This window comes from Scomber japonicus, chromosome 8 (genome assembly GCF_027409825.1).
Source record: "Scomber japonicus isolate fScoJap1 chromosome 8, fScoJap1.pri, whole genome shotgun sequence".
Lineage (NCBI taxonomy): Eukaryota > Metazoa > Chordata > Actinopteri > Scombriformes > Scombridae > Scomber > Scomber japonicus.
This window is the reverse complement of record NC_070585.1, coordinates 24,418,390-24,433,200: the sequence shown is the minus strand read 5'-3', so window position 1 is coordinate 24,433,200 and position 14,811 is coordinate 24,418,390. Positions and strand designations below refer to the sequence as shown.

At 39.7% G+C, this 14,811-nt stretch overlaps 2 protein-coding genes across 4 annotated transcripts; both read right to left on the bottom strand.

Annotated features, from left to right (window-relative positions):
• Positions 1 to 3,291: 3,291 nt before the first annotated feature.
• Positions 3,292 to 11,728, bottom strand: LOC128363513 (heterogeneous nuclear ribonucleoprotein A0-like). Of its 3 annotated transcripts, XM_053324528.1 has the most exons (3): positions 11,623 to 11,720; positions 6,531 to 6,595; positions 3,292 to 5,156 (listed from the first exon to the last, which is right to left on the bottom strand). In XM_053324528.1, the coding sequence occupies exon 3, from the start codon at positions 4,937 to 4,939 to the stop codon at positions 4,025 to 4,027; it is 915 nt and encodes a 304-aa protein (XP_053180503.1). In that variant the 5' UTR covers positions 4,940 to 5,156; positions 6,531 to 6,595; positions 11,623 to 11,720; the 3' UTR covers positions 3,292 to 4,024. The 3 variants fall into 3 exon arrangements, with proteins under 3 accessions (XP_053180503.1, XP_053180500.1, XP_053180502.1); XM_053324525.1 differs by lacking the exon at positions 6,531 to 6,595 and having other exon boundaries at positions 11,623 to 11,728; XM_053324527.1 differs by lacking the exon at positions 6,531 to 6,595 and having other exon boundaries at positions 11,618 to 11,709.
• Positions 11,729 to 12,547: 819 nt separating this feature from the next.
• LOC128363514 (heterogeneous nuclear ribonucleoprotein A0-like) lies at positions 12,548 to 14,363 on the bottom strand. Its single transcript, XM_053324529.1, has one exon. It carries the CDS (start codon positions 14,315 to 14,317, stop codon positions 13,412 to 13,414), a length of 906 nt encoding a protein of 301 aa, XP_053180504.1. The 5' UTR covers positions 14,318 to 14,363; the 3' UTR covers positions 12,548 to 13,411.
• Between the last annotated feature and the right edge of the window lie 448 nt (positions 14,364 to 14,811).

Below are 14,811 nucleotides of genomic sequence, written 5' to 3'. Positions count from 1 at the left end.
AATTAATTAACTATCTCAGGGTTCTCCCTGCAGAAATCTGTGATTGTTTATTCTGAACCACTATTATTATACATTATAGTTGACCACTCTACTATGTGTTGATGTAATTTACATTATCCAGTGAAATTAATTATTTAGCAGGGGGTTTTAAGACTTGCAGGGTGTTGTATGTCAAATTCTCATTAGGAGCTGAGCCCCCCTAAAGGTCTGATCCTAGAATCGCCCCTGCTGACCTCTTTTAAAAACAAATCCTCATTAACCCTTACATACTGTTCATATTCTGACTCAATTAGTCTCTACTCCAATTCATATTCATACATTCCATGAAATGTTGAATTAATCCTCAGTGAAGCTATAAGAGTACAGACAGAGTTTATTCGGTTAATTTAAGGAGGGGGAAAAAAAACCATCCACAATCACTATTTTATGGTCCAGTAGAACATTTTAAAGAGAATATGAAGACATGTTTGAATGGTTTGCATATACAAAAAAGCCTATCAGCTACACACACACACACACACACACACACACACACACACACACACACACAAGAAATTAGAAGAAGTCCAGTTAATGAAAATGTGTATCAGGTGTGTGCAAAAATGGGTAAAATTTGACCCTGAACAGTATTTAAGGGTTAAGTGTATTAATTTGAAAGAAAAAAAAGTGCATATGTTCTTCATTGTATAGATAGCAAATTATTTCAATAAGTTCAAATATTTTTTCAGTTCAAGAAAATGTGCAGGGGAAGAATAATTTGACTACATTAAAGTGACATATATCAGCAACTTCTTAGTTGATAGTTATTTTGCGTGATCTTTCTTTTTGATGTCACTTGTAAGTAATGAATGTAACTGAAATTGACTGACCATTAGCCATCAGACTGCACAACACTACACTCCCACTAAAAGAAAAAAAGCCTGATGCTGTCCTAACTACCTTACTATGTAAATCCCAGGAACATTTGCACACATGAATATAATCTCAGGAATTTTGTACATTTATATATCGCAGATTTATTTACACAGAGATTGTTTATTGTATATAGTATTTTATGTTATTTATCCGATCACTTTTACCTTTACACTGCTACATTTTCCCAATATACTGCTGTGTCACTGAATTTCTCCCAAGTGGGATCAATAAAGATACATCTGATCTTGACTTATGTTAAATTTGAATAGTTTTTTGTTCTTTTTAATGAATCACATTTTTATCTGGTAGTGTGCAATGACATAAACAGAACAAATTAATTAAATTAAATTGAATACTTACGCTCACCGACCACTTCATGGGTACAGCCAAGGCAACCTAATTCAATCAAATACAACAACTGTGCTATAAACCATTGAGGTTACAGTGGGTGGTGGTGGTGTACTGTATTGCATCATCTTGAAAAGAGTTCCTTATATTTTGTTGTTTCAGTTCAAGACAATGTTTCTTCTCGTGTAAGTAATGGATGTTATGTAGCTGGAATTGACAGACCATCTATTCTGATTGTTTATTAATGTTTCAGTCATGGAAGGTGTACGTAAGGGATTTGAATTATATTTTGTTCATGAATCACATCTTTCTCTGGAAGTATGCATCGTCATGAATAGAACAAATTAATGGAATGAAATTGAATACTTATATATTGTGTAATAGTTATATAGTATTGTAATATGTGAAAGAAGTATACAAACCTATGCCAACCTCACCAACAGGGTGTAATAATAATGTCTGTCTTACAACAATCAGGTGTCCATATGAACAGTGAAAGAGGTTTTCCTCACTGTAATCATTCCTCTTGTTCATACTGGATATTAAAAGATCTCCTTCAAATGTGCTTTCATGGGGCAAAAATCCACAGTGTATCACATCATTTTGTGCAAAAATGCATTTAAAAGTTGATCTGAAGCTCATAAGAGGCTTCAGTCTGAGTCAGTCATATCGAGTGGATATCTGCCACATGCACAGTCATTTTAACATCCAATTCTCTCTTTGTATTTCCTCAGACAGTGTGTACCTGTTGAGCTGTGGTGCTATAGTAACAAAAGGGGACCCTGACACTAAAAAGACGAATGTTGAAAGATATCAACTTGATTTGAGTAATTTGGATGCTGAAGCTTCATATTAGCTTCAGAAATACATTTTTGCATGTAAGGAGGACTGTGGATTTTGTCCCCCATCACTTACATTGTAAGTGTATTATGAAGGGATCTTCTATCGGTTGGTATGAACAGGGGGGAATGATTACAAAACCCTGCTTTACTGTTCATTTGGGCACCTGGCTGTTGCTTTAAGAGACTTATGAACATGTCTTTTGTAAAGAGCAGCTTTTAGTGCTCTTATATGACTGACCTGGTGCAAAGACACTCAATAATTTAATTTATTTTACATATATATGAAATTAACATGCCAACAACCCAACCTTACCTCACCAACAACAAATTTAACATGACAGATAAATGTTAGTCGGACAAAATGACTTAAGCACAGAAAGATATGTTGCTACAGCTCACTCCCAAAATGTTATTGAGTCATAGTGTCTTAAAACATATTTGAACCACAAAAAAGCTTTTCCTCACTGTAATGATTTCTACTGTTCATACTGGCTGCTAAAATAGGCCTTTTAAATGCACACTTAGTGTAAGTGTTGGGAGCTGCAGACATCACAAGGACACCAAGCCACCACAGTATTGGATAAAATACGGAGCATGATGAGATGACACATGCGTTGAGTCAAAGGGAGATATGAATTTAGGGAAGTAAAGTTTTTATTTTCTTTAATAACTGTAGACACAAGACTGGATCACCCAAAGAAAAATAATGCAATTAATGCATTATTTACATGATGTAGCTATCTTAAAAAAAACAAAATGGCAAGAGGCTAATAAAATAGTCCAACGTAAGGAGGAATACATTTAAACAAATTCATATACTAAATTAACCCTATTTTTTCTATGTGGGACACACATAATGTTAAAGTAGCACTCATTATTGTACAGTAATTTGAAGGTGGTCTGATAATTGATATTTGGAGAAACTTCAATCAGGGGATCCAGTCTGTTCTGAAGTAGTTTGTGATGTACAAAATCAGATATTTCCAACACCCACGTTAATCTGTGCTTGTATAAAATGGCCGATGAACTGGGAATGCATTGATTTATGGGCAATACTCCCTCCTGGTGGCAGCTTTGTGAACTCAATTTACAAAAGTTATAAAGTTATCTGCCATTAGTGTTGCGTATAATTTATGAACTGCTGAAATATATAACCTCAAAACTGGAATTAGGACAAAAGGTAGACTTTCAAAACATTAAAAACTTTAATAAAACCAGAATAAAACATAGGGGTGAACTGAACACAATGAGTTCAAACAGTTTTAATCTAAACAAAGCCTGTAATGGGACGGGTTAGGTGGGAAAAGTAATTTACAGTTAACAAAAAAAAGGTCCGTGACATTTCTCCAGAAAAAAAAACAAACTTTGTCACGGAAAGTGTTTAGGATCAAGAAACTCAAGCAATCGAGTCCCATGCTGCCCGACACTGCCACCAACTTCACTTAAAACCCTGAGTTCATGATGCAAAAAATAACAGACATCTGACTGGTTTGCAAGACAAACAAACTCAATTTCTGAGTTGAGAAGCAGTGACTGACATTGATTACGGCTTTACAAATGGTTCAAATACAAGTCAACCCCCTCCCCTCCCTTACCCCCCCCCCTTTTTTCTCAACATAACAAAAAAAAGTACAATTCAATAATTCACAATTCTTAGTAGTAAAGTCCATAATGTGTGGAATAAGAGGACAGATGGGGGGCAGCCATGATCCAGAGGACAGTCTAATTCATTCAGTGTGGGTGATGGGCACAGCTCCCTTTAATTAACCTCAACAAAAGACCCCCCCTCCTCACCCCCACCTAGGCTTGTGTTATGCATGTGTGTGTTTGTGTGTGTGAATTCAAGTTCATTGTAATCTGAATTATTTTTCCCCCCAAATGGACATCTGAAAAAAAAAAAAAAAAAAAACTTGACTAAACTAATAGCCACCTCCAAATCCACCACCCCTGCCATAGCCGCCACCTCCTCCTCCTCGGTTGTAAGGAGCCCCGCTCCTGTAGGAGTAATTGCCCCCCTTCACTGCACCATAGCTGGAGTGCTGCTGTCCGTAGCCGTCCCCAAAGTCACCATTACTGTAGTCACCCCCCATCTGGGTGTCGTATTCGTCGTAGCCCCCTCCATAGCCCCCTCCGTAGCCTCCACTGCCGTTGTAGCCACCTCCATAGCCTCCCCCGTAGCCTCCTCCATAGCCGCCGCCGTAGCCACCTCCGTAGCCGCCGCCGCCGCCACCTCCTCTTCCGCCGCCATAACTCTGCATCCCTCTGCCTCGACCTCTCCCTCCGCCGCGGCCGCCGCTGGACATCTCCTGCTTGGTGAGGGCCTTCTTCACCTCCACCTTGTTCCCGTTGATGGTGTGAAACTTGGTGAGCACGGCTTTAGTGGCCGAGTCGGTGTCCTCGAAGAAGACAAAGCCGAAGCCTCTCTTCCTGCCGGTCTGCTTGTCGGAGATGATCTCGGCCTTCTCCACCACGCCGAACTGAGAGAAGTACTCGCTCAGGTTGTCTGCCTCGATGTGGTCTTTCACGCCGCCGACGAAGATTTTCTTGACATTGGCCAGGATGTCTGGGTTGTTGGCGTCCTCCCGCGCTATGGCCCTCTTCAGCTCCACGTTGTTGCCTTCAACGACATGTGGCTTAGCCGCCATTGCTGCGTCGGCCTCCTCCGGCGTCGAGTAGGTGATGAAGCCGAAGCAGCGGGACCGTCCGAGCTGCTGGTTCATCACCACCACGCAGTCACTTAGCGTGCCGTACTGCTCGAAATACGCGCGGAGGCCATCTTCCGTCGTCTCCACGTTGAGACCGCCGACAAAAAGCTTACAAAGTTTGGCCGTCATGACTGAATTTTCTGTGTGAGGATGGTGAGCGGAGACCGTCCCTCTTCTTCTTCAATGAGCGACGTCAGGAAGGTGGGGGGCGGGATGCACTCGCCTTCGTAATACGTATCCGTCTCTGATTGGTCAGCTTGAAAAAATCTCCTCCCACAATTGGCTGGCCGGTAAGTCACGTCGGTGCTGCCTTCAACGCCTGTCGGAAATCACTGAGTTCAATGAGCTGAGGAGAAAAAAAAGGGAGAAGCGTGGATTTCGACCTTTGTGGGCAGGGTTATTGTTATAGTCAACGAAAGCTAAGACTCAAACTAAAACTGTAGCAGTGAAAAACATAATTCTGTTAACAGAAATAAAAATATTAACTACAACGAAGCAGTAGTGGATCTAGGAGATGGCAAGAGCTGAGGACAATTTCTTTTTTGAATTATTAATTTGTGCAGATTTTAATTTTACTGCATTGTATGACTACTGCAAACACTAGTGGTAGTAGCTGTAGATTTATTTTGGGCCTTACTATCTGTTTTTGAAATAGAATGCACATAGAAATGAAGTAATGAATAAGGCATTGGATCAAGAGGAAAATAAAAAATATTACATTCATTCTTAATTAAACATTTCACTCAGTAACACTAGCCAGTTTACATGGAGACGTTTTTTCATTCCAATTGAAGATTTCAGGACAACTGTTTACATGTGACGTGATCTATTCTGATCTGGTGTTTACATGCGCCACTGCATTTAATCAGAACAGACGTTTTGCAGCTGTTTGACATGCACACATTGATGTTAACATCATGTGATTGACCAAAGATGGAAATCTGTCAACTGATTAGCACAGTAGTTGCTGTTGTTGTGACACTTAACCCAAGCAACAGCTTGATAATAAGGCACTCCTACTGGAGGCACCAAGGAGGAGGCGGCGTACGATAATACGTGCAATAATATTTAAGTCTTTTATAGTTTGAATTAGAAACAAGCTCTCCGCTGTGGACCAGTTGCTCTGCTTGGAAGCCGCCATATCTACAAGTGAGGAAACGTCATTGCGCATTTAGGCTACGTCAAGGCGGAGCATGAGCAGAAAGAACAGTGAGACAACTTTCCGTCGCCCCATTTACATGATAAAATTTTTACCTTTGATCAGTTTGGGGAAAGGACTATTCTTCCCCTCTGAAATTCCATTTGGTTTGGGCCTGTTTATTCCGATTAAGGTGTTTACATGGAGCATTTTCATTCGGTTTGTGCTTCTAAACCGATGCTAGTTGGAATATTAGGCTCCATGTAAACCCGGCTACTGCCGCAACTGAAATGTCTTCAGAAGTTTCACTCTATGTAAACTCACTCAGATTCAGTAAGCAGTTTGTTGAAGTCACTGTTAAAGAATAAAAGAGTGACTTCAACAGATTAATAAAATCAAATCAAGGATTTGGGGCTTTTCAGAAAACATTTGTGACTGCAGCCCCAAAAGCCACTTTCTCTAGCTCTGCCCCTGCAATGAACAATGCAAAACGAACTAAAACCAAACAGAAGCGCAGATAAAATTGGCTTTGTTTTGGTTTCAGTTAAAGAATAAATAAAATGGTTTTGCACAATACGGTACCTTTAATAAACAATGACTTGGTAAACTGGATTTGGTGTCATGCATTATTTCATCCTGTTCAGCCTCTACAAATCAAAGAGAAGAACTAAATAAAAACTAAACTAATACTACTTAATCACTTCTTAAACTAAATAAAATTAAACTGAAATAAAAAAGCACATGAATAAAAACTAACGAAATAACTAAAATTAAGAAAACTATAATAGCCCTGCTTTGTGGTTGCCGATTTGTTAAGAATCAGTCTTGTACAGTGAATAACAAGAGTATGTAATGAAACCCCTAAAAAACAAAGCAGTAATAAAATTAAGTGAATCATTTATAAGTTAAAATCGATTTGCAGAATGTAATACGTTTTGAAATTGATATATCATTGACGGCACAAGGAAAATATGGTCTGTGCTACTAGACAAAGAAATGATGACAAGTGCAAAAATTAAACGTGACATCTGCAATAAATAATTCAAATATGTATCAATGGATGTTGAATGAACTGAACACTGTTAAGTCCAGTTAGATGAAATAGGTGAATGTAAACAGTTCTGATACTGCTGAACGCTGTGCCCTGTTAATTCACTTTGATTAAATGTTTACTATTTAAATGTAACGTGCAATATGCTCTCATTATTGTAGAGCTAGAAGCTATAAGTATTTTAATAGAATTACAGTTGAATTAAGATGTTTTTACGGTGGACTTTTTTCAAATGCATACCTTCAAAATGTAAAAGTAAATCCAATTCATTCCCTCAAGATGGAAAAACTATGTTAACACTACCAAGCCAATCCCCCTTTCCTCTAACAGCACTAAATATTTAAAGCACTGGATTGGACACGTGCTCTCCAAACATCTGAAAATATCATCAGGTCAGCAGGTTTTATAATCACAACCTGGTTGAATGAAACAAATATGGTCGCCAAATTCAGATTTTTGGCCCTTTCAACACAGAAATCCCTGACTGCCTTCTCAAGTTAGACTTTTTCTCAATTTGAAGGGTATCCTAATAGTCTATCCTAATGGAGGTTGGTGTGTCACATTGAGTGGCATAACCAAACATACTGAAGATTTGTATGAATGCATATTTAAATTGTTTTTGTTATATTTATCCATCACTTTAGACTAGAAAAACTGGTCACACTGGTCTTGAGTCTTTAGTAAACACAAGAGCCACCAACACACTGAAACAAATACAAGTTCCATAGTTTTGGTTTTCTTTGACGCACAAGGCTGTTCTACTTGTGACCTTTACTTTAAATATTTGAATTCTTTATACTGTGTGTTAAATTGTTAAAATATGTGCTACTCCGCAGCTGTGAACGTTGAAGCTGTTGTCATTGTAAATTTAAGAAAAACAAAACAGTCCTGTACTTTAAACTTGTGTAATTTAGCTCTTACCAGTTAAATAAACCCAATCATATATGCTTTAAAGTGGCTTTGAGGTTAACTTAAGTCAGACTTTCTCAAAACTAGTCTGTTACCCACCAATGCTGCCAAAGAAAGTTTCAAGATGCTTCTCCAACCTACATTAACTCAACAGCTCATTAACGCATGTTGAAACACGCCGATATTTGGAGTCAGTACCGGTCGTCTGTTGAAACCACAATTATCGCTCCGACTGGCATTTGTGGCAGGTTGACATCGACTTCTCACCAGGAAAGCTACATTGGTTTAGGTTAATCATCCAACTGTAAACTCAGGTCTTCTGGAGCTCTTTTTAACGCTTTCCCATCAAGATGTAGAAACCACGTGATAGTTTGTAAATGGGAGGCGTACGTGTAGACGACACCCATCCCACCTGCTCAAGATAGAAACACTACCATTACCACAGCCAAGCCAATCATTTTGCCTGTAGCTGCACCAAACATTTAAAGGATTTAATTGATGCACTCTAAAGACCTGAAAATGTAATCAGATTAGCAGGTTTTATGATTACAACTTATTTGAATGAAACACGTGTTCACCAATCTCAGATCTTTGGGCTCGTCGACACAACATAACCCCTGTTGGATCCCCCTTCATGAAGGGTATCACCAAGGGAAACAATAGTAACATGCAAACCAAACGATCCTCAATGTAAAAAAAGTAACATAACAAGTCTCTTGGTATATAAAAATATATAATTTATTGTGGATCCATAAAAAGCACGGCCAGTATTACAGATGTTTCTGCTACGGGATCAGAAATCGGCAAGCACCATTATCCTATAAAAAGGTAAGAGAACAAAAGTAACATTTACACTCCCGTTAACCAATGTCAAGCATCACACTACATATACTTTTGTTACACCAGGTCTCCCAAAGCATTACAGTGCATCAGATGGGATTTTAGGTCATTAAAAATACTTGTTCCTCCAATTTTAGGAAAATGGAGAGTTAAGGTTGAATTTGTAGGGTTTTTTAAAAACTCATTATTCCAATAAAAGACAAAGTATACAGTAATATGTTAGTTTTACTTTGATATCTCAGTGATCTTGTAATTAAAAGCACGTCTTTTGTTTTGAGATTTTGAGGCTCTTATGGTTGCCGCAGTTTTGTTTTACTGTAAATGCATCTGGTAGATCACAGCCAATCCATTAATTTTGAAAATCCCCCAAATCCCTCTGAGCTGCGGTACTGATGCCAAAGAGAGTTTCAGCACATATTTCTCTTTTATCTGTTGGGGTAATGATTGAGAGCACTTTATGCGTCAGTCTCGGTCGCTCAATTAGCAGAATCTTTTCAGATTACCATTAAAATAAAAAACAAAAACCTCTCACAGACCTTGCAAACAGTAATGCATTGTTTTTTTAAGTACTGGTCAACACTGGGTCAGCAGACTTGAAGACCTAAAAACTACAATGACAGAAAGCTGCAGAAGACTGAAGATATTTCCATTTAACATGTTGGTCACTGGGCTGCGACTGGCCTTTCCTTCTGAATTTCATAATGGAAGAAACGGTGTAAATTCATTATTTCTTTCAGTATAATCTGAAGCAAAATACGACCACACCACTGCACAAACATCTAAACCATCATTTTTGTTCTAAAAGAAAAGCATCCCTGCCCAAAGATCTTTATGTAAACCTCCAAAGGGTTAAAAAATATTTCTGTGGCTAGTTTGATTAATAAAGTTTACCTAATTTCTATTAAAGTCTTCTTAAACACTCATTTCACTGAGAGTGCATTTAATAATGAAATGCGTCATCCTCTGAGGACAACGTGATAATCAGAGCGTTGACTCAGTTTCCAATTAATAATTTAGAGGCAGTGTGCAGAGGGCTGCAGAGGGTCCACATGCAGATACTGCAGATAGTGATCATTTGTTACCTACTTCAGAGTCAAAGGTCTTGTGTGGTTTAAGTGCACGTTAAAAGGTTAGACTTAGTTTTTGTATGTCCCATATGAACACTGATTTTGCTCCCTGAAATAACGTTCATATTGGCCTTTTAAATGCACTTTAAAGTTGAGTATTTGAAAGTACGAGTACGAAGTACGAGGCTTCAATAGGATGAAACAGTCACATCAAATGGACTTGTGCTTTTTCTTTCCTCCAATAATGTATGAGGGACTTTGGTAGTGAAAGACTAACACTGAAAAATATCTACTTGAAGCTTTAGATAAACTTTGTATTCTGGACTCAACTCATTATCTTAGTGCATTATGACCCTATTTAAAAAAAAGATGTTCATATTGTGCACATCACAAATATTGCTGCACATCAGAGCTCGTTCCTGATTAACCAATCCATCCGAGGGCTTTTAGAAAGCACGCACTAGGCTTTACACGATCAGGATTTTTGGGGCCGATCACCGATTAGTGAGTTTAAATAAACCCATCGCGTCTTTGTCCACGCTCTGTTTCTTAAACTCGGCATGCTCCTCCTCATGTGCCCATCCAGGTAAAATTGTGGTGTTGAAACATTTTGCAGATGCTTCCCCACAAGGTTCTTTAGTGTTGCACAGATTGCAAATAGCTTGTGTTTTATCTGTCTGCCCACACCACCGACATGTTTTTTTGAATCCCACAGCTAATGATTCAAGATTCAAAAACTTTGTCCGTCACATCGTGACAGGGTTCAAAACTAACTGTCTGATTCAAACAAACATGTCGATGGTGTGGAACTTCTTCAGAGTAACTGAGACAGAAAACACAAGCCATCTGCAATCTATGCAACGGGAGCATCTGCAGAGTTTCAACATAACATTGATCGGATTGGTGAATTAAGACATTAGTCGATCTCACAAATTACATAAAATGCAAAATATCGGCTGATCCGATATAGCTGATCAGATCGGCATAAAGCCTAGCACGCACATTTCCATCATTGTTCACTGTCTTAAAGTCTGCAGACATATGCTCATCAATGCAAATGTAGGTTATAAACCATCTAGTGGTTTCATAGACGCATTTCATTTTTAACATACCTCAAAAAGGAAGGGAAACACTCATGAACACACAAATCTAATAAGTCAAGTTACCCAAACGCTACACTTACACCAAGAATATTTACTTACCTGCACCTATTTTACTTAATTACAACAATAATGGGGCATATCTCACCATATTGTAAAATAATAACATATGTACACACTATAAGAAATACAAGACAAAGATTATAATAAGCTTTTTATTGTATTTTGAAACCCACAGTGCCCAAAGTGCAAACTCTCCTCTTGGATCATCATCATCAGCACTCAAGTCAGTGGTTCCCAACCTAGGGGGGCTGGTACCTACCATGTGGTCTTAAGATAAATCTGAGGGGGCCACAAGATGTTTAAATAACATTTTTTGTCAATGCTGACCTCAATATATCCATAATAAAAGTTAAATCTTAAGTCATTTTTATCCATTGTTAATTTTAAAAAATTAAAAAAGGGCGCTAAAACAGTTGGGAACCACTGCCTTCCATGTTTTGGTCAAATCACTTCACAGGTTGGTGATTAAAGTGCTGGTCACTAAGAGAACATTAAAGCACTTGAGCACTGTGTTATCAAAATTCTCCAGATAATTAAAATCTTATCACATCTTCAATAAAAACCATTGACATTAAAACCCTGTTAAGACTCGTTCAAATGCATTTTGACCACACTGGGGAATCCTGTCTGAAAACTGACTTCACCTGAGGGGGAGAAGGCACAACCACTCTCCGGTCCCCCCGTCGGCGTGCAGACACACACCCCATCGTTTTCAGGGTGATGTCCTCGTGGCCAGGTTACCGTAGCAACCTGGAGGAGATGGGAGAGAAAAAGAGTGAGACACTGGCCAGATCAAGGTTTTCTGGAGGAGACACCAATTTACTTGTTCCAATATTTCAATGGTGGAACAAAATTTCGGGTCCCCTTCCACCCACTTTAAAAGTTCATTAAAAGACCAAATTGAGTAACCCCCCCCTTTTGTTTTGTTTTTATTTTAAGATTAGCTAGATAAGACGCATTTAAAGCTATGATTAATGTGTAAGTGATAACTCCTTTAAGATAAAATAATGGCACACTTGTGCACCATCTCAAAGATAATCCATACATGGTTGACCAACACAGAGTGAAGACAGGTTGATTTACATACCTAGTTTGCTGGAAGCGGATATCCTAATGAGATATTTCAGACTCCTATCACAATCGACCCCAGGTAATCAACAGGGTCCTGATGTAGCCTACAAACAAACTGCTACGGCTATTAAGGCTGGGATAGCATACTGGAATACGAGTAAGAACACCTAAATGTAGGAATAATCAAAGATAAATATCAGAGCCCTCATGTCGACATAAAGATATGTATTCAAATATGTAAAAAAGAGAAATATGAAGTCATATTAGCAGTGTCTAAAAACCACATTTTTAAAAAGCAAAAAAGAGGTCAAACCCTACAAAGCCTACATGCATTGGCTGTGGGTAGACTACCATTCTGTAACCATTTCACCCACCTGAGAGTAAGGGAATAAACAGTGGGAGAGATGCCATGTAACTATAGATCAACAAGGTGATGTCACTTATAAAACCTGTGGATAAACTTGAGGAAGCCTGGTTAAATAAGTAAAATAACTAAGCTAAGTGGTATAACGTTTTATTTAAAATGAACATACATATGCATACCAAAGTGTTTTAACAGTAAGTTTTGTTCTCCAGACATGAAAGTATACAATATACATTAGATATTGCTACAGGTAAATGGAAAAATGAACAATATTTAGACTGAAACTATTACTATGCGTGAGGAGTTTGAGTATTGAACACAGTATGGGGAAGGACACAAGGAAATTGGATCCTGCAGTATCACCTCCCCGCCTTTTACTAAATGACCCAAGTAAAAAATAATTATACAGATTGTTGTTGTTATCAAGTATGACAAAGCTATGAAATTCAAAAAACCACAAAAACATGCTTTCTCATCCTCATACATTGGGAAAAAATAAAAAATAAATCACACTAATCTTATTCCATAAAACAAATCTAGTCGCTTTTTCTTAAAAATGCAAAATATTGAAATAACCATAGAACTTGAGAGCAAATAAACAATCCTACATCGAAATTTTCTTCCAAAAACAGCGAATAAACGCAAATAAAAAATAATATTCCAACTCTAAACGACAACTACATAAAAATGGATCACTGTACTTTTGTATTTTTTTTATTCTTTATTTTTGAACGTGTCCTAGTTGAACGGCAACAGCTGCTCGTTTTTAAATCAGGTTTTCTGGGAAGTGACCTTCCTACCTGTTTGTGTTTTTGAGGTCTTCATTATGATTAGGGGGGGAGAGAGGGGGGGGTCTCTGTGTCCGTATCTCTGCCATGGTTGGATAGCACGGCAGACGCCCCGTTACTGATTATTGAGTTTTGACGTCCAAATCCTGGCTGGAGGTAACTTATGGCAGGCGGTGGGGGTGTTTTGTTTTCCAGATGTGCAGTCTTTTTTTAATAGCCGCCGCCGCCGTAACCCCCCCTCGGGTATCCACCACCTCCCCCTCCTCGGGTGTAGGGAGCGGCGCTCCTCTGGCCGCCGAAAGGAGGCCCTTTCATGGGGCCGTACCCAGAAGAGTGCTGCCCGTAGCCGCTACCGAACTCATTGTAGCCATTTCCACCTCCATAGCCACTGCCCTGGTCGCCATAGCCGCCACCCCCATATGGTCCTCCTCCATACCCTCCGTAGCCGCCACAGTTGTAGCCTCCGCCATTTCCGTAGTTGTAGTTTCCGCCGTAGTCTCTGCTGCCGTAGCCATTTTGATTCCCCCTCATGCCTCTGCCCGGTCTGCCTCTGGGCGCCATGCCGGTCCTGTTGGCCGCCTGCATCTCCTGCTTGGTGAGGGCTTTCTTCACCTCCACTTTGTGTCCATTGACGGTGTGAAATTTAACCACCACGGCTTTGTCGGCGGCGTCGTGGTCGGTGAAGTAAACAAAGCCGAAGCCGCGTTTCTTCCCGGTCTCCTTCTCCGAGATGACTTCGGCCTTCTCGATCTGGCCGTACTGAGAGAAATACTCGCTTAGGTGCTCCTCCTCGATGTCGTCTTTCAAGCCACCGACGAATATCTTCTTCACCTTGGCGAGGGCCTCTGGTTTGTTTGCGTCCTCTCTCGCAACGGCGCGCTTCACCTCGACGGAGTTTCCATCGACGGTGTGCGGCCTGGCTGCCATGGCTGCGTCGGCCTCCTCTGGTGTGGAGTAGGTGACAAAGCCGAAGCAGCGGGACCTCTGCAGCTGCTTGTTCACGACCACAACGCAGTCGGTCAAGGTTCCATACTGCTCGAAGTGCTTGCGCAGGCCATCGTCGTCGGTGTCCACGTTTAGCCCGCCGACGAAGAGTTTACAAAGCTGGTCGGTCATTTTTTTAAATTAATGACGAGCTTTAGTCACGTAATAAAAATTGATGGCGTGCTAATCTCAAAATGGAGGAGGGGATTGAACGCAGCAGTATTTATACAGGACGCGATGTGACGACACATCCTCCGTACCCGCGTTCCACGAAGACCCGCCCTACTCTACCTCTGATTGGCTTTTGCTCGTTGCATTCATCTCTGATTAGCTGGTGTTCGTCGCATTCGGTGGTTTGATTGGTTCGATCTTGGCATGAGGCGGGAGATAGTTGGATATCAGAGATAGAGCCAATCAGACGCAGAGTAAGTGATGAGGGGCGGTTTTTTTCAGACTGCAGATGGGGGCAGGGGATAATGCTTCGGCCCCCAGCAGCCATATTGATAACCATTTTATTTTATTTTGGACAATTGTACTGTTTTGAATACTAAAAGATGACTCTAAATTGAATTATCAGAAATATATGACAAATCCTTTACTTTTTTAGGCTAAATTTTATGTTCATA